Source organism: Antechinus flavipes, chromosome 4, assembly GCF_016432865.1.
Source record: "Antechinus flavipes isolate AdamAnt ecotype Samford, QLD, Australia chromosome 4, AdamAnt_v2, whole genome shotgun sequence".
In the NCBI taxonomy this organism is placed as follows: domain Eukaryota; kingdom Metazoa; phylum Chordata; class Mammalia; order Dasyuromorphia; family Dasyuridae; genus Antechinus; species Antechinus flavipes.
The window spans coordinates 8,546,690-8,564,259 of NC_067401.1; the positions used below are offsets into that span (position 1 = coordinate 8,546,690).

General features: G+C 49.6%; 1 protein-coding gene across 6 annotated transcripts in view; it reads right to left on the minus strand.

Annotated features, from left to right (window-relative positions):
* Positions 1-17,570, minus strand: part of INPP5D (inositol polyphosphate-5-phosphatase D) — a 123,436-nt gene that overhangs the window by 99,782 nt on the left and 6,084 nt on the right. For all 6 annotated transcript variants that reach the window (XM_051999281.1, XM_051999279.1, XM_051999276.1 and 3 more), the window contains exon 3: positions 11,878-12,185. In XM_051999281.1, the coding sequence (XP_051855241.1) occupies positions 11,878-12,011 (134 nt within the window). In that variant the 5' untranslated portion in view covers positions 12,012-12,185. The remainder of the gene's footprint in view (positions 1-11,877; positions 12,186-17,570) is intronic.

Here is a 17,570-nt window from a genome sequence, read left to right on the forward strand (position 1 = left end):
CCGACCCACTTCCCATCCAGCCACCGGCTATCCCCCCAACGTGGACGGATACTGACGTCCCTCTCCTCCTCAGAACAAATACAGACTTCTGTTTCACATTTAAGGCCTTTCCAAGCTGAGCCCAATCTACCTTTCCAGCTTTACTGCATTTTCCTCCCTTTCCCCCACATTCTGTGCTCTAGTCAGATCAGCCTTCCCAAGGTCCCTCCCCCACCTCCTTGCACTGGCCGGCCTCCATCCCAGGGCAGCTCCCACCTCCTCCCCTTGGCCTCTTTGAAAATTAAACTCCGGCATCTCCTTCTACACGAAAGCCTTCCTGATTCTCCAAGCTGCGAGGGGCCTCCACACTTGGACTGTCCTAGAAAACGATGTTTTTAAATAGACGTAGAATTGTATTTATATATTCTCATTTTATTAGTGTTATTATAAATTATGATTTGATTTTTATAATTTTATTATATGATGTCATTTTATTTAGTACTGTTTTATTAATGTTATCATAAATTATTATCTTATTTTCATATATTTCATATTATCATTGTTACACGTGATTATTTATTATTTTCATTTCATTATATTATGTTACATGTTTTAATATTTTATATATACTTTTTACTCTATGTATGTGAACATATGTACATGTACATAAATGGCATCTCCCCCAATAAAATGTCAATTTCTTCGGGGCAAGTCTGTTTCACGACTGTCATTCCCTCCCTAGTTTCTAACACAATTCTTAGACCATAACGTGTTCACCATAGAGAGGTTAACTCTCTATGACCCAATCTGGCGTTTTCTTGGTAAATTTTAGAATGGTTTACCATTTCTGTCTCCAGATCATTTTACAGATGAGGAAACGGAGGCAAACAGGGTGAAGTGACTGGCCCAGGGTCACACCGCTAGGAAGTGTCTGAGGCTGAATTTGAAATCAGGTCTTCCTGTCTCCAGGTTGGATGCTCTCTCTGCCACACCACCCAACTACCAGAACCCAGAACATAATAAGCAATTAAGAAAAACCAGTGCAATGACTGTGTTCTAATTTTTTTTTTTGACAACCCTGGACAAAGTCAGGACTCTCTGTGACACGGGTCCTTAGGCAAGTGCCCACATACCCCTGGCAGATGCCCGCCATCTAACGTACCTCTCATGTCATGGATGAAGTATCCATTTGACCACAGCTTCCACCAATGCTGCATTTATTTCTTTAAAAACAACATTTCCTGTTGCCTTAATTTTAAAAAGACTCAAAACCAAAATGAAAACTACATCCACTTCCATGGTTCTGGACAGGTTTGTGACCGTTTTTTAAAAATTACCTTAGAAGCAATAAAGAGCTAGAAAGAATTGTATTGGATGGGGCCCCTGGTTTACCCCATGGAGTAGATCAAAATCTGAACCAAGATAAACATGTAATAATAAATAGCCAAAGGGCACAACGCGTCACTGATCTCCCTGTGACTCTTCACTTCTCACTGACCAATAGGAATTGGTTGTTGAAGAGAAAGGCTCTGAGAGAGAGGTCTTGTACGAAGGTCAAGGGAAGGGGAAAGGTCCGGCCCGACTTGCTGAAGCGGGCCTTCCTCCTTGCTTCATGCTTACAGAGGCATGGATTTATAACCGCAAAGGATCTGAGAGCAAATCAAATTCACCCCCTTACATCACAGAGGAGGAAACCGAGGCTGAGAGCAGTGAAGAGGCGAGTGTGAGCCCGCTGGGATGTATGAATAAAGAACCAAAGAGAAAATTCAAACTGAAGCAAGGCCCAGGAAGAAAATGGGTTGGTCATGACCGGAGTTCAAATCCTTCCTAAGTCATTCACTAGATGTGCCATCCAGAGCTGAGTTCAAATCCTTGCTCAGTCACTTCCTCAGGTCTTCCTGATTCTAGGCCCAGCCCGCGAACCACTGCCCCACTTACGGCCTCCATCCAAATAAATGGAATCTAAGATTCTTAGACTGAGAGCTGGAAAGGTCCTCAGAAACTAGCCAGTCCAAATCGAGGAAATGCAAGCTCACACCGGTTATAAATGGAAGCACTGGGATTCGAACCCAGGTCCTCTGGCTTCACATTTTAGTGTTGCTAGTGACCTCAAGTCACCTAGACCAGCTCTTTCCCACAGAAGCTCCTACTCGAAAGCCTTCCTGGCTGGTAATTCCATTCCACAAATCCCAACCATAAATTCAACCCATCCAACAACTGTTAGCACCCTCCAAACTCAAGCCACTGGGCTGGGTCCCATGGCGGGTAATGGGAGAATCTGAATCTCTTTCACTGGTTCAGGGTTCTCAGCATCCCCAGTGCTGAGGAATAAGGCGATCCTGAAACCCATGCGGGTCCTGTTCAGGGCCTTCAGAATCCTCACAAAAACCCAAACCGAGGGGGCTGAGACATTGTGACTTAACAGCCTTTTCCAATGGCACGACCAAAAGGGATGATCCCACATCCCAGCCCAACAGGGTCAGACTTTTGGGATTTCAGATTCATTTTTCCAGCACGGCTGAGAGTCTAAAGTGACCAGAGGAGAGGAAGGGCTATGAGATAAAAAATTGAGGCATCTAGAAGATGATCCTGCCTTCCTTTAGGATCTAGCCAAAAAAGTCACCTCCACCAGGAAGTTTTCCCTGATTTCCTAATTGGAACGCCAACCTCCTGAGGGAAGGGGATGCTCCGTTTTTTGCTTGGTCACCCCAATGTAAAGCACAGGGTGGAGCCTGACAAATCCTTGTTAACTGAACTATTGCTTCATAGGACCATGGATCCAGTGGGAAAAAGGGACTCAGAGAACGGCTGCTCCAACCTGGATGGGACGAGAATTTCCCCGACCTTTGCTCCTCAGAACCATGATGATATCTGTTTTGTCAACAGAGCACAGAAAAGGGGAAGTTTGACCCAGGATTTGCCCCCCACCCCTTGCTCTCTGTGACCTCCTCAGTCTCACCTGTAAAGTGAAGGGGGGTGGACTGATGGCCTCTGTCATTCCTCCCAGCTCTAAATCTGTCCTCATTTTGCAAATGGGGAAACTGAGGCTTAGATTGTGAAAAGACCACCCAGGGTCTCACCGGGTTCCAAGGGCAGACCAGCTGGATTTTGCACATCGCAAAGTCCCCTGTCAAGAAACTCTTCTTTATTTAGTGTCAGCCCCGGACACCAATGCCGACAGAACCAGCTGGGTGCTCTCCTGGGGCTCGGGACCAGCGGACTCCTCCCGAGAGAGTTCCAGGAGGCGGGGCTGGCCAGCCAGGCGGCTTCTGTCCCACCTCCCACCTCAAGGAAGCCAAATCACAACAGACATTTCTATGGCTCTTTCAAGTTCACCAGGAAAAGCACCACACCCGAGGTGGGGCATTAGGGGTGGGGGGAGGGGGAGCGGAAGAAAGCCACTGGGGTCACTGCAGCCGAGGCCAGATGTGGCCAAGAACCAGGGACTGCAGGAGCACAGAGAACTCCCGAGTGAGGAAACTCCCTCCACCGATTCCTTTCCTCAAGTCCTAGCTTACAGCTGGCATCTATCAACAGCTGGTCGTGGATCAGAACATCCCGAGTCCAAGCCCAGATCCCAGAGCGTGTGAGGGGGGCAGCCAGACAGACATTTTTACTGCTCCCCACACACGGAGCACCATCCCTCCTCTCCTCCGGTTGTCCTTACAGCTCAGCTGAACACTGCTTCTCCAGGAAGTATTCTCGTGTCCCCCTTTCCCAGCATCTCCCCTTACTTTCTCCCGGACCTTATTTATTTATACTCCACTCACACAGGCTTCCTCCCTCTGACAGACAAAGGAATCATGCTAGATTTTGTCTATGTATACCCAGAGCCCACCAAAGTGATGGGCACACAGTAGGTGCTTAATAAATGCTTGTTGCTGTGATAGACATGGCTCTTTTCAACAATGAGGTGATTCAGGCTAATTCCCATAAGACTCGTGAAGGAGAGAGCCATTTGTACCCAGGGAGAAGACTGTGGAAACTGAATGTGGAACACAACACAATATTTGCTCTCTTTTTGTTGTTATTTGTTTGCTTTTTTTTTTTCCTTCTCATATTTTTCCCTTTTTGATCTGATTTTTCTTGTGCAGCAAGATAAATGTGGAAATAGGTATAGAAGAACGGCGCTATATTTAACCTCTATTGGATTACTTGCTGTCTAGGAGAGGAGGGAGAAGAGAAAGGAGGAAGAAAAATGTGCAACCCAAGGTTCTGAAAAGGTGAATGTCGAAAACTATCTTTGGATGTATTTTGAAAATAATAATTATTATTTTAATTATTTGATCATTTGAATAATTTAATTTCTAATATATAATAATAAATAATTATTATTGTTTAATAACTAAATAAATAAATGCTTGTTGCTTGTTTGAGATCTGTGGATGTCTCTTTCCCCACCCCTGCCCCAACAGAACGGAAGCCCCTTGAGGACACTGAGTGTGAATGTGTGTGAGTGTGTGTGTGTGTGTGTGTGTGTGTCTGTGTGTGTGTGTGTGTGTAGGGACAAATGGCCCAGACGGGACTAGAATCCAGCCCTTGCAGCTTCCCCCCCTCTCCCCCAATCCTCTGGCTGAAGGGCTCCCTGCTGAGTCACGATCTGGTCCGGCCTTCCTGCCCTCCATCGGGGAAGGAGAAATGCCCTCCCTGCATCCCCTCAGTCTCCCAGGCCCGAACAGCTGAAGAGACTTGGGGGAGGGGGAGGGGGTCAGTTTTCTTTTTATCTTTCCATGTGATACTCTTGTGACATTTCCTCCTGCAGATATGTAAATGAGGGAGAGGTGAGAAAACCTCCCACTTTTTTGGCTGAGAGCAGCAACTTCACTTGTGAGTAAGAGAGTTCTGAGAGCTGGGAGGGGGCTCTCATCTGGGAGGTGAAATTGAACCTTGAAAGGAAGGCGCTAGGGATTCTGGGAGGCAGAGATGGGGAGCGAGGGCAGCCGGACGGACGGTGTTACAAAGGAACGGAGGCCGGAGATGGCAGGGCCAGCCGTTAGCTTAGAACCGAGCATGAGAAGAGCAGAGGGATGGGAACTCGGCTTAGAACAGGTGTCCTTATGGATGGATTTCAGGAAGCCTTTGAACTTGGATGGGGGAGGGCGGAAGGTACATCTTCACGCATCCCAACCGAAGTTCAGAACTTCCTTTGATTATTTAAAAACCGGATTCTAAGAAGGGCTGCACAGATTTCCCCAGACTGACCACCCCATGGATCCACAACACAGAAAGGATTAAGAATCTCAGAAGTCGGGAAGTTAGATCGGGGCCAAATCGGGAGATACTTTAAATATCAGACCTTATACCCAAACTGGGAGGGAGCCATTACCAAGATTCTTATCTCTAACCTAGAAGGAACGAGAGACTCAGAGAAGTCAGACTCCAGCCTTTCCTAGCAGGGTGACCCTAGACCAGTCACTTAGTCTATTCAGCCTCAGTTTCCTCATCTGTACAATGGGGATAATAATCATATTTATCTCCCAGAGTCATTGTGAAGATCAAATGGGATATTTGCCTGGCACATGGTATATACATATTAGTTATTAGTATTTTTAATTGTGACGCGGCCAAGGATACGTAGCTACTTAGTGGAAGAGACATGGGATCCTCCTCCAAATCCAGCAGTGTCAGAAAGCAGTGGAAGGTCTGATGTATGTATTATGTATAAAACACACACATAATATAAAATATAAATATGTGTATGTGTAAATAATAATATACGTTCCTTATATATGCAAAGTGCCTTGTAAGAAGCTCCAAAAGCAGCACGTGTCATGGGCCCTCTCTCAGAAGCTATACAATGGATCACAGACAAGGAGATGAAGGGACCTTCGAAGCCCCTTCATCCTCAGGGCCCGACCCAAGATGTCTTATCTCTTTCTATGGAGAGAGAGAGCAGCCTCTTTACAAAAAGAATCGAGCCGGAGAACAGAGTCGACTCCCCCGAGCAGGCGCGTCCCCCCGTGGAGCGGCAAAGCTCCGGGGCAGGGACAACCCTAGAGAAGCCCCCCTAATGCTCCTTCTATTTGTGAGATACATGCGAACAGAAGCAACGGCATTGGGCAGCGGGATACGGGGATGGCCAAACACAGTGGGGTGTGTGAACGTAAGGGAAGATGCATGATCTGTAAGAAATGATGAGTCTACAGCATTTGGAGAAGCCTGAAACTCTCACCAAAACCAAAGGCAGAGCAGACCCAGGAAAATAATCGACAGAAAGGACCTCAGCTGAATGATGGGTGATCAGAGGGACTGCCTGGAGGAAGAAGGGAAGACATGTCTTGCTGCCTCCTTTTCAGAGCTGGGGGGAGTCTGGAACATTGGTAAATTGTCAGATTAATCTGATTAGCTTTGATGAATTATTCCCCCCACTCCTTTCCTTTTTATTGGTGATTAAGCGAGTTTTCTGGGGAGAGTAGAAGAGACAGATTTGGAAAGAAGGTGATTAAGAAATATCAATACGTTAAAAAAATAATAAATTCTTCTTTCCCAACATGACTAATGTGGAAATGTGTTTTACATGATTAAACCTGGATAATCTATATCAGGGCAGGATGCTCGCCCTATGGGGGATGAAGGAGGAAAGAAAAGGAGAGAGAAAAATTCGAAACAGAATCTTTAAAAAAAATGTTGAAAATTATCTTTACATTCAATTGGCAAAGTAAATGCTATGAAGTAAAAAAATAAAATAGCAGGATCGAATTTTTAAAAGCAACAAAGCAGGATGGTATGTTACTTTGCTGCAAAACATCTAAAAACCAACGATAAAACATGTGATTTATCTACTGACAGAAAAGGGATGCACTGGGGCTACAGAACGAAACCCACATTTTGGGGCGTGGCCAACGTGAGGTTAGTTTGGCTTGGCTACTTTCTTGCTACAAGGGTTTTCTTTTTCTTTTCTCTTCGGTATATGGAGGGGAGAGTGATGGGATTGCCTCCAGAAAGAAAAAGAAAGGTTGATTGAAGCATTTTTTAAAAATGTACTAAAGAGAAGAGCTGGAAGGCCAGAAGAAACGACAGACCAATAGGATAGCTTTGAAAGTCCAGGTTGAATTTGTTATTGACTTAAAAGGAAAAACAAGTTGTACAGATTAAAAACCTGCCGTTTCGTGTGCAATCTGCTTTTTCTATTTTATTTTGTTTATGGAAATGTTCACTTTATTTGGCATTTGTTAAGGTCAGAATAAAATTAAAATTTAAAAATAAAAGATCTGAAGTGAAGTCTATTCTGCCTTTGGAAGGGTTTCTTTTTTTAGGGGGAGAGCCCTGGGCAACTCATCCGGCCCCAATTCCCCTCGATAATGCCTTGAGGTAGAGTTCCCAAAAGATGCTGGTCCAACATGGGAGCCCCTGAACCCACATCCTGGCCTGGGCATGTGTCATAGCCATCCCTCCATCCTCGTGCAGACCCATCCCACAGAGAGTGGCTGGACCCGGACTTCGGAGGAGAGGGCAGCTGTAAAGATATTCCCAGTGCCAGAGCTGGATGGTGTTACAGCCGCCGCCATCTTGTCCCACTCATGACCAACCAAAAAAGCTCTCAGCAACATCCGTGCAGTCTCTGCTTGGAGATCTCCAGAGACAGGAAGCTCACCACCCCCGGAGGTTCTTCCTTTCCTCCTTCTCTTCCATAGCTCTCCTTGGAAGGAAGTTCTTTCTGAAATTACTCTTAAATGAAGTAGCTGGGCAGCACGGTGAATAGAGCACTAGGCCTAGAATCAAAAACCCAGTTCAACTTTAAGCTCAGACACTTGTTAGCTTATATTGGGCAAGTCTGCCTCAGTTTCCTCATCTGTAAAATGGGGAAAATAAAAATCACCTACTTCCCAAAGCAGTCATGAGACCCAAATGAGATAATAATTTTAAAGCATTTAGCACAGGTCTGGCACATAGTAGGTGCTATATAAACACTAGCTGTTAATATCAGTTATGATGAAATTGGTTTATTTGCAAATGCTCCTCAGTGCCTCCAGTTCTGCCCTTTAGGGAAATGAGAGACAAGTCAGACCCCTCTTCTACGCCTAATTTCCAGCAAATACTTGAATTCAGCTCTCCTGTCCTGCCCTCAGCCTTCTGTTCTTCGGGTCAAACCCCGCCATTTCCTCCAGCTGGGTGTGTTACGGCATGGACTCAAGGCCCCCCTCTTCTGGTTGTTTTCTAGCTTATCCCTGTCCTTAAACTGCCTGACCCTGAATGGAGCCCCGTTCTCCTGGTGAGGGCTAATGAGGGCAGAGAAGAGTGGGGGGGGCAGTTCTGCCCCTGCTCCTCCATTCCCAGAAGCCATGTTCTTAACCCAACACAACCAACAACCCATTGGATTTCTTGACTCACAGGGGCCCTGTGGACTCCCACGAGTCCCCGTGAGATGGAATCTCAGGTCACAGATTCTCTCAGCTGGGAGGGACCTCAGAGCCCACCCAGTGCAGCCACTCTTACAAAGGAATCTCTTCCCCCATAATCCCTTCACGCAGAGATCCAACTTGCCCCCTGGGAACCTCCAAGCTGGTGAGCTCACTTCCTGCTAAGGCAACCTGCCCCTCTTCCTCCTTTCAGAGTTATTTATACACAAGTTTTCTCCCCTGCCCTTTCAGGCCTTCAGCTCTCAAAGAACAAGGGGCCATGTCTCATTTACCTTGGTTTCCCACATGGGCCCCGGCCTGGGACCTCGAGCACAACAGCCGGGAACTTACGGGAGAGAGAATGAATGAACGGGGGATGAACCAACAACTGCCTTGGTGGGTGTGTGAATGACAAGGGTGACGGATGAGCACAAACAAACTTCAAATCAGTGGAAAGCTGAACTCACAGGTTGGGCAGAGAAAAGCCACCCAAGGATGCACTCAAAGTCTCTCCTAAGAACCCTAAAAGCGACTGGGTGCCGGAGGAGATGGGGGCCCTCTGGGAGAAGGGGCTGGGCTCCGTGAGCCAAGGAGCAGCCGGGAGAAATGTGAGGCGCAAAGTCAGAGGAGCCCCCAACGTTCACGGGACTCCCCCAGTCCGACCTGTGCGGAGTGTGCTGAGCTCGCCTTGGCCACAGTCGGACACACGGCAGACAGTGGTCCAGATCTGCTCCTCTTAACACAAAGCACGGGCCAATGCCACTGGACCCGGTAAACGGAGATTCTAGACGACCTTTCAGTGGAGAGGGCTCCCTGCTCTGACCACTGAGCTCTCATTTCTTTCCAGCAGCTCCTCCCCAGAGGCAGCTGAGCTCTCCACCTGGGCGTCCCCCCGCATCTCAGACTGAGAGTGCTCAGAACAGAACCCGAGGTTCCCCCGCCTCCGGGTCCCAGTTCCTCCTCCTCTTTGTTTCTGTCCCGGACGTCGGCTGGGTCGGCCTCCTCCCTTTGCCAATCGGTCCTTGGTGCCCGAACCTCGCACTTTATTCCCGGATTCTCTGACCCAGCTCCTGATCCGTCCTTTCTCTCTCTTTTTTCACCCACAACACCACCCAGCCCCGACATGGCTTCATTGACTGTTTCCGCAGCATCTCTGGCCTCCATCCCTTCCTTACACTTCTGCAGGCTCCTCCCTGGGCCAGCCTTCCTCATTTTCCTCCAGAGCGCCCCCTGATCCCCTCCTCATTTCCATCGTGCCAGAAGTCTTGGTCACCGGCCTGTCGCCCTCCCCGCTCCCCTCTGCCTCTAGGGTAAAGTCCCAGGTCCTCGGCCTGGGTTCTCAGGCCCACCCGGTAACTGCCAGGCTCCTTCCCTTCCTGATTCAGTCTGACTCAAGGCAACGAGCACGCATTAAGCACCTCGATGTGCAAAGCTTTGTGTTAGAGCCAGAGATAAAGAAGTGAAAAAGGGGGGGGGGGATGGAACGTAATATTCCCCTGGGGCAGAAGTACCTGGTAATCTGAACTCTGAGCAGAACCAAACTATGGAAGAACAGGGAAGGTTCTTATGGGTCCCTTGGTGACTCTAAAGAAGGAGCCAGACTCTAGAAGGGAAAAGAAAGGGCATCCCCAGCACGGGCACAGCCTGGGCGAAGGGCCACACCGATCGCCGGTGGGCACAGAATCCCGCACTGGCAGCACACACCCAGTCAGAGGCACACCTGGCCCTCCTCCGCAGCGCCTCCATCTTCCTCTTCCCCAATCTCTGCCTTCCTTCAAGGCTTGGGGCAGGGGCTGCCCCGATTCTCCCCAGCCTTTCAAGGGGGGCGCCTGCTTGTGCCTGATCACCCCATAAATGGTGCGAAGAGGAGATCGGAGAGGTACAGTGGGAAGAAGGGAGAGCGCCGAGGAGGGCCGGACCCCCGGTCCCGGCAGACCCGGGCCAGACCCACAATGCACCCCCTCAGCGTGGGACAGGGAGAGGGGAGAGGCTGCCTGCTTCTCCAGAACTCACCCCCTTCTGCAGACATGTTTATGTGCACACATCTGGTAAATGTGTCTGGTGGAGACTTCTGCCCGCCACACTCAATGCACATTTATAGACCTGAATTATTGAACTGTTATCTCTGGGGGGATGGGCTTGGGGTGAAGAATTATTCAGCCAAATCCATGTTGACAATGTAGACAAATTAACCCAGCCTTTTCACTCTCCCCGCCCATCTCGGCTCGCCATCTAGGTGCTCCCCGAGCCTCAGTTTCCTCCCTGTGAAATGAGGGGGTGGGTGTCACGCTCCCCGGGGGCTCCCCAGCTCAGAATCAGGGACCCCGTGCATGTGCTCCCTTCCCCTCACAGTGCAGCGAGCGAGGAGCCCGCCTCTCCTGTCCCATGGCTCGTCCGCTTGACTTCCATCCATCCCGGATGGGCTCAGGGAGCTCCAAATTAATTTTCTTTCTATACACAAATGGACTGATCGTCTCTAAGAGTTATCTGTTAAGTGCTGACTCCGAGCCGGGCCCTGGGCCCCATGACGAAGCTGCCAGCTCAGCGTCCTTCTCTCAGACACCTCTCCCCATCACTTCCCTTCTTGCCTCCCAAGCTCCCTCTTGTCCCTGGAGCCGCCTGCTGCAGTTTCCCTTTCAGCCTTCTCCCTCTTCTTCCCAGCCCCTCTTGCGGCTGTCCCAGCAGGACGCGGGCTCCAGGGGCCTCCTCTTCTGCACGTTGCAGAGCAGAGGCTCCCCGCAGCCCATTTCAGAGGGCACACCCTTCCCCGGGCCCGGACCAGTTTACAGACCTTGGTTACCCACAAACATACAGAACCCACAAATTCTGAGTTTGGGCGCCGGGCTGGGGGGGGCAGGTATTTGGGGGCTCTCGGCCTCCTACCAAACACTCTGCCCCTCAAAAATCAGAGCTGGGTTTAACAAAAGAGGCCCCAGTCACCAGCAATGTTGGTCCAACATCTCTGCTTGCCTCTCCTGCATCTTGGGACTCCCGACATCATCGGGGAGAACGCTCCCTTTCAGTGATCCGCTACCTCTAGCCCGGGAGAGTCTGCCTGACTCTCTCTCGAAAGGGAACTCTGGGAAGCAGAACAGCCATACCTCTGGGGAGCAAAGCCCCGGGGAGCCCTGGTCTGATCCCTAACTGCAAAGGGTCAAACACAACAAAAGATCCCCCCTTTACAAGCCCCACACTGGGCCAGCCTTTCTGTGGTTGTTGGGGATCACGGATCAGAGCTCGGAGCGACATTGCACACCATCAAATGCATTATTACGCTTCCCCAAGTAGGAACAAGTCCCAATAAGTCACAGAGTCAGGATTTGAACCCGGGAACGGGACGATCAATTCAAAGCTCATCTAGCGCAACCCTCTGGCTTTGTGGATGAGGACACTGAGGCCGGAGGAGACTGAGGTTTGGCCCGAGGCCGGAGGACCCGGCACTGCTCCCGGTGGCCCCACGGTGAATTTACATTCACTGAGCAATGAAGCCCAGGGTCTGGAAGAGGGCAGTGCACATGGCACAGGGCGGGCACGGCTGGGGAGAGGGCATCGTACTTACAAGACACAGAGAGCGTAGGCTCGGGAGATGGATTCGCTGGCCCTCACTAGGAAACTCCCATCCTTCCCAGTCTTAGAGAGCAGCTCCTCGGCCTTTGAACGGGTGATATTCCCATGATTCCAGCAGTGGACCATCTCGGGTCTTCAGGAGAGTGGCTGCAGGGCCCAGCCCTGTCTGCTCACCCCAAGGCCACGCGCGGGCAATGAGCCACTGAGCGACGGGTAGGAGAAGCCCCTGAAACGTTTAGTCCACTGTCCTCAGTGCGGCTGCGGCTCCCTTCACTGCCTTGACTTCCTGTTTCAGACGCTCTGAGAGGGAAAGGAAATTGAGCTGTGGAGGACTTCCTCATTGCAGAAACAAGAGAGAGAGAGACAGAGACAGAGAGAGAGACAGGCACAGACACACACACACACACACACACACACACACACACACACACACACAGAGACAGAGACAGACAGACAAGAGACAGACACAGAGAGAGACAGAGACAGAGACAGAGAGACAGAGAGAGAGACAGAAACAGAGAGATAGACAGACACAGACAAGAGACAGACACAGAAAGATAGACAGTGACACAGACACAAGACAGCCACAGATACGGAGAAACCCAAAGAGAGAGATGTTAGCCAAGCTCTCCACTTTGTAGGGCTAAAAGCCTGAATTCATTTCAACATTTATCAAGTGCCCAAATGTGTGCTCGGAACTAGAGATAATAAGGGAAAAAAGATATAGTGCCTCCCCTAAGAGGCAAATTTAGTTCTGCAGGACCCCCCTGAACTTCTGAGTGGTCCAGGATCCCAGAAGCCACTTGGTCCAAGCTGTCCCTATGCCAGAATGCCTTTTGCCACATCTCTGACAGGAAGATCTCCCAGGGTGGGGAGCTCAGAGCATCCTTAGGCAGGTTGGGCTACTTTGGGGCAGCTCTTCAGATCCAGACGGGCATCTCTTCATACAAAGCTGAAGTGTACCCTGCGCTTTTAGGTGGGCCCTGCAGGGCCCAGGTGAGCAGGCTGACCCTCCTTGGCACAGAGGAAGGCCTTGGTCTCTCCTGACCTCCAGCCCCATCTTTCCTCACTCAGCTCAATACCCCCAGGGCTGATCCTCCTTTGGTCTCCTGGTGCCCTTAGTCTCTGTCAGAGGTTAGGGGATGAGAGCTTGGCCCTGAGCGCAGAAATGCCAAAAGATGGCCCACATCTCATGCCTGTTTGGTGTCTGGGCGCTTCCTTGAGGCTTATCAAAGATTCAAGACAGCATGAGTGACGAGGAAATCCAAGGATCTGTGGAGAGAGGTGAGGAGTACGTGTATATGTGTGTGTGTCCGTGTCTGTGTGAGTGTCTGTATCTGTGTGTGTCTATTTCTGTGTCTGTGTATGTGTCTATCTGTTTCTGTGTCTGTTTCTGTGTCTGTGTGTCTATGTCTGTGTATCTGTGTCAGTGTCTATGTGTGTGTGTCAGTGTCTGTCTGTCTGTTTCTGTGTCTGTGTCAGTGTCTGTCTGTGTGTCTGTGTCTGTTTCTGTGTCTGTGTGTCTGTGTCTGTATCAGTGTCTGTCTGTGTGCTTGTGTCTGTTTCCCTGTGTGTCTGTGTCTGTCTGTGTGTCTGTGTCTGTGTGTCTGTGTCAGTGTCTGTCTGTGTGTCTGTTTCTGTGTCTGTGTCAGGGTCAGTATCTATCTGTGTATCTATGTGTATGTCTGGTTTGTGTCTGTTTCTGTGTCTGTGTCTGTGTGTCTGTGTCAGTGTCTGTGTCTGTGTCTTTGTCAATGTCTGTCTTTGTGTCCGTGTCTGTGTCTGTTTCTGTGTGTGTGTGTCAGTGTATGTGTGTCTGTCTGTGTCTGTGTGTCTGTGTCAGTGTCTGTCTGTGTGTTTGTGTCTGTTTCTCTGTGTGTATGTCAGTGTCTGCCTGTGTGTCTGTGTCAGTATCTGTGTGTTTGTTTCTGTTTCTGTGTCTGTTTCTGTGTCTGTGTGTCTGTGTCAGTGTCTGTCTATGTGTTTGTTTCTGTTTCTGTGTCTGTGTCTGTGTCAGGGTCTGTGTCTGTGTCAGTGTCTGTCTGTGTTTGTGTCTATTTCTGTGTGTATGTGTCAGTGTCTGTCTGTCTGTCTGTGTCTGTTTCTATGTGTGTGTGTGTCAGTGTCTGTGTGTCTGTTTCTGTGTGTGTCAGTGTCTGTGTCTGTGTCTGTTTCTATGTGTGTGTGTGTGTCAGTGTCTGTGTGTCTGTTTCTGTGTGTGTGTGTCAGTGTCGTCTCTGTGTTTGTGTCTGTTTCTCTGTGTGTGTCAGTGTCTGTGTGTCTGTGTCTGTTTCTGTGTGTGTGTGTCAGTGGCTGTCTTTGTATCTGTGTCTGTTTCTGTGTCTGTGTCAGTGTCTGTCTGTGTCTCTGTATCTGTTTCTGTGTCTGTGTCTGTGTATCTGTGTCTGTGTCTGTGTGTATGTGTCCCCAGCCTCAGAGAAGGTGACAGGGAGGGGAGCTGGCCTCTTGCCTGCCCTGGAGCCACTGAAGAAGTGCAGAAAATCCGCCCACTTGCCCTGGCCAGGCCTGGCCCCTTCCTGGTAGCAAGCTCTCTCAGCAGCCCCTGGGCCTTTTGGAGAGACTCCCCCGCTGGACCTGGAGCACAAGGAGGGTAATCCCCAAAGGTGGGAGACAACTAAGGCCAAGCCCAGACTCGGAGGGAGGCCCCTTCCTGGAGCCTGAATCACACAGGAGACTTAATAACATCCTCCTCGCTGGGCAGCCAGAGATCCAGAAGGGCATTTTGGGAGCCCCCTTCCATGCCGGAAGAGCCAAGCTTCCCGGGGGTGGGGGGGAGGAGGAGAAGAGCCAGAAGGACGGCTGTGGAGCCTGAGCTTCAGTGACTGATGGGAGCCGGAGTCCAAATGACTACAGCTGGCACGGGGCTGGGAAGCCCAAGGAGCTGCCCACATGGCCCTTCCAGACCTTGCTTCTGGGGCCGTTGGCTGGCACTGGGCTACAGCGGGGCCTTTACCAGTGCCCTGTGGCCCAGATGCCTCCCCCAGGAGAACGTCAGCTCCTTGGGAGAACTGAGGACTAGCTCTATTTGTATCCTCGGGGCTTAAACATAGTGAACCATTGATAATTGCTTTTTTTTTTTCATTCATTCATTCATTCATTGATTCCCTTTCTGGTGAGGAGCCTAGGAATAAAGTGGTTTTCCATCACATTTCCACAAGTAAGATGGCGGCTATGTTGTCAATGGTGGTTCCATTTAATGTTTGGGATTTGCTTGGCAGTAAAAAAACGGAAGCGAGGGGGAAGCCGGAGCCAAATCCGCATTCTCCCAGGTTGACCACAGACCAACAGGAGGAGAGGCCGGGGATGCCCAGGCTGGGGAGCCCCCCTGCTTCTGTCTGCCTCAGGGCAAGCAGTGATGGGCACCAGGGAGAGACTCGACTCCAACTCCCCAAAATACAGCAACATAGAGACTATGTGTCCCTTGGTAGAATATCAGCCCTGTGAAGGCAGGGTCTGTTTGCTTTTGACCTCTGAAGCTCCACTGATGCAGAGCCAACACAATGAATGTTGGGAATCGATTAATCCTGACAGAGCACTCTGGGAAAACTGAGGGAGAATCCTTTCAGTTGGGGGGTACAGGGGGCTGGAGGGCGAGGGTCTGTCCCCACAGACTCAGCTCCAGATTGTTCTTCTCCAGCCTTGACATCCTGAAGCAACAAGGGAGGGACTGTGGAGAAGCCTCTGAGGATGGGAACCCAGGAGAGCCCGGCAGAGCCCGGGAGCCCGGCAGCCCAGGAGCCCGGCCACAGGCCCCAGTTCCTACCATGTGGCCAATGACACAAAGGAAATGCCAGGGGGAGATTGTTCTCATGATATCTTAATTCCCCTTCTGGGTCTTGCCCCCAAATGCTGAGTCATGGCTGAGCTGGGAGCCTCAGCCTGGCAGTGAATCAGGCCCCAGAGAAGTGTTCTCCGAACGCTCACCTTCCAGAAGCTGGAATCTGGTCATCTCTCGTCCAAGCAGGAACAGCCCAGAGCAGAGGGCAGCCAAGAGGAGGAAATGCAGGCGTCCCCAGAGGGCCTTCTGGCTGCCAAAGCCAGCTCTTATTTTTACCCCTCCTCCCCCTCCGCCCCATTCCCATGTCTCTGTATCTCAATGGGCTCCATCTGTTGACTCGAGCCGCCCGCCCAGAACACTGGGGCTAAAGTTCAGGAAAGTCCAGTCGGCTTCAGCTGCCATGCTGCCAAAGCAAATTTCCTCACCTTTCAGTGATCACGTCGGACGGTTCCGAGATCTCCAGCTGGCTCTCTGAGCCGTGCCCCCAATCACGTAGGACACTTTGAGCACTGGACAAAGCCTCACCACACATCCGCTCCTCACGGATCTCAAACCTAAAGCTACAAAGGATTCGGGGGGTCACCAAGTCGGACCCCCTCTTCTTACAGAGAAAGAATCTGAGGCTCCCAGAGGTGAGTTATAAACTCAGATGCTCCGATGGTGGGCAGCAGTCAGGAAGACACATTCATGTTCCTGAGTCCAAATCTGGTGCCAGGCACTCACTAGTTGTGTGACTCTGAGCACTCCACCTGTTTGCCTCAGTTTCCTCATCTGTAAAAAGAGCTGGAGAAGGAAATGGCCAACCACTCCAGTATCTTTGCCAAGAAAACTCCAACTGGGTCATGAAGAGTATCTTTCCACTGCACTCACTGTCTCCCATTTAGGTGCCTCTGTCTCTGTGGACCTTATCTTCATCATCTTCCATTAAGGATCTCTATCTCCATCACGTCCTGTAATAATGGTAACAACTAGACAACTTTGATCCTGTTATTATCTCCATCACCTTCTATAAGGATCTCTATCTCCATCATCTTCTTTAATAATGGTAACAACCAGACAATTTTGATCCTGTTATTATCTCCATCACCTTCTATAAGGATCTCTATCTCCATCATCTTCTTTAATAATGGTAACAACCAGACAATTTTGATCCTGTTATTATCTCCATCAGCTTCTATTAAGGCTCTCTATCATCTCCTATAATAATTACTAGACAACTTTGATCCTGTTAGTATCTCCATCACCTTCTATAAGGATCTCTATCTCCATCATCTTCTGTAATAATGGTAACGACCAGACAACTTTGATCCTGTTATTATCTTCATCATTTTCTATTAAGGATCTATCTCCATCATCTCCTGTAATAATGATAACAACTAGACAACTGATCCTGTTATTATCTCTATCATCTTCTATTAAGGATCTCTATCTCTATCACCTCCTATAAAAATAACAAGGCAACTTTGATCCTGTTATTATCTCCATCACCTTTTAAAAGGATCTCTATCTCTGTCACTTCCTATAATAATGATAACAACTAGACAACTGATCCTGTTATTATCTCCATTTTATAGATAAGACCATTGATGTGCTCTGGATGTCTAATACGTATGGTAAGATGTTCCATGGGTAAGATTTGATTTTAGTCAGTTGCTATGGTTTCATCAATGTGGGGCACTCCCAGTATGCAGGCTTCCTTTACTGAGTCTCTCAGACCCTTTGAGAATCCCCAGGGGCTCTGAGAGGGGCCTGCCAGAAGTTTAGGAGGAAATCAAGGTCCTTGAGGAAGGAAGGCCCTCAGAGCTGAGGAAGGAGATGATCTGCCTTGGAGGAGGTGATTTTCCCCCAAGCCTATGACTAGGTAAGGGTGGACCTAGATGAAGGGG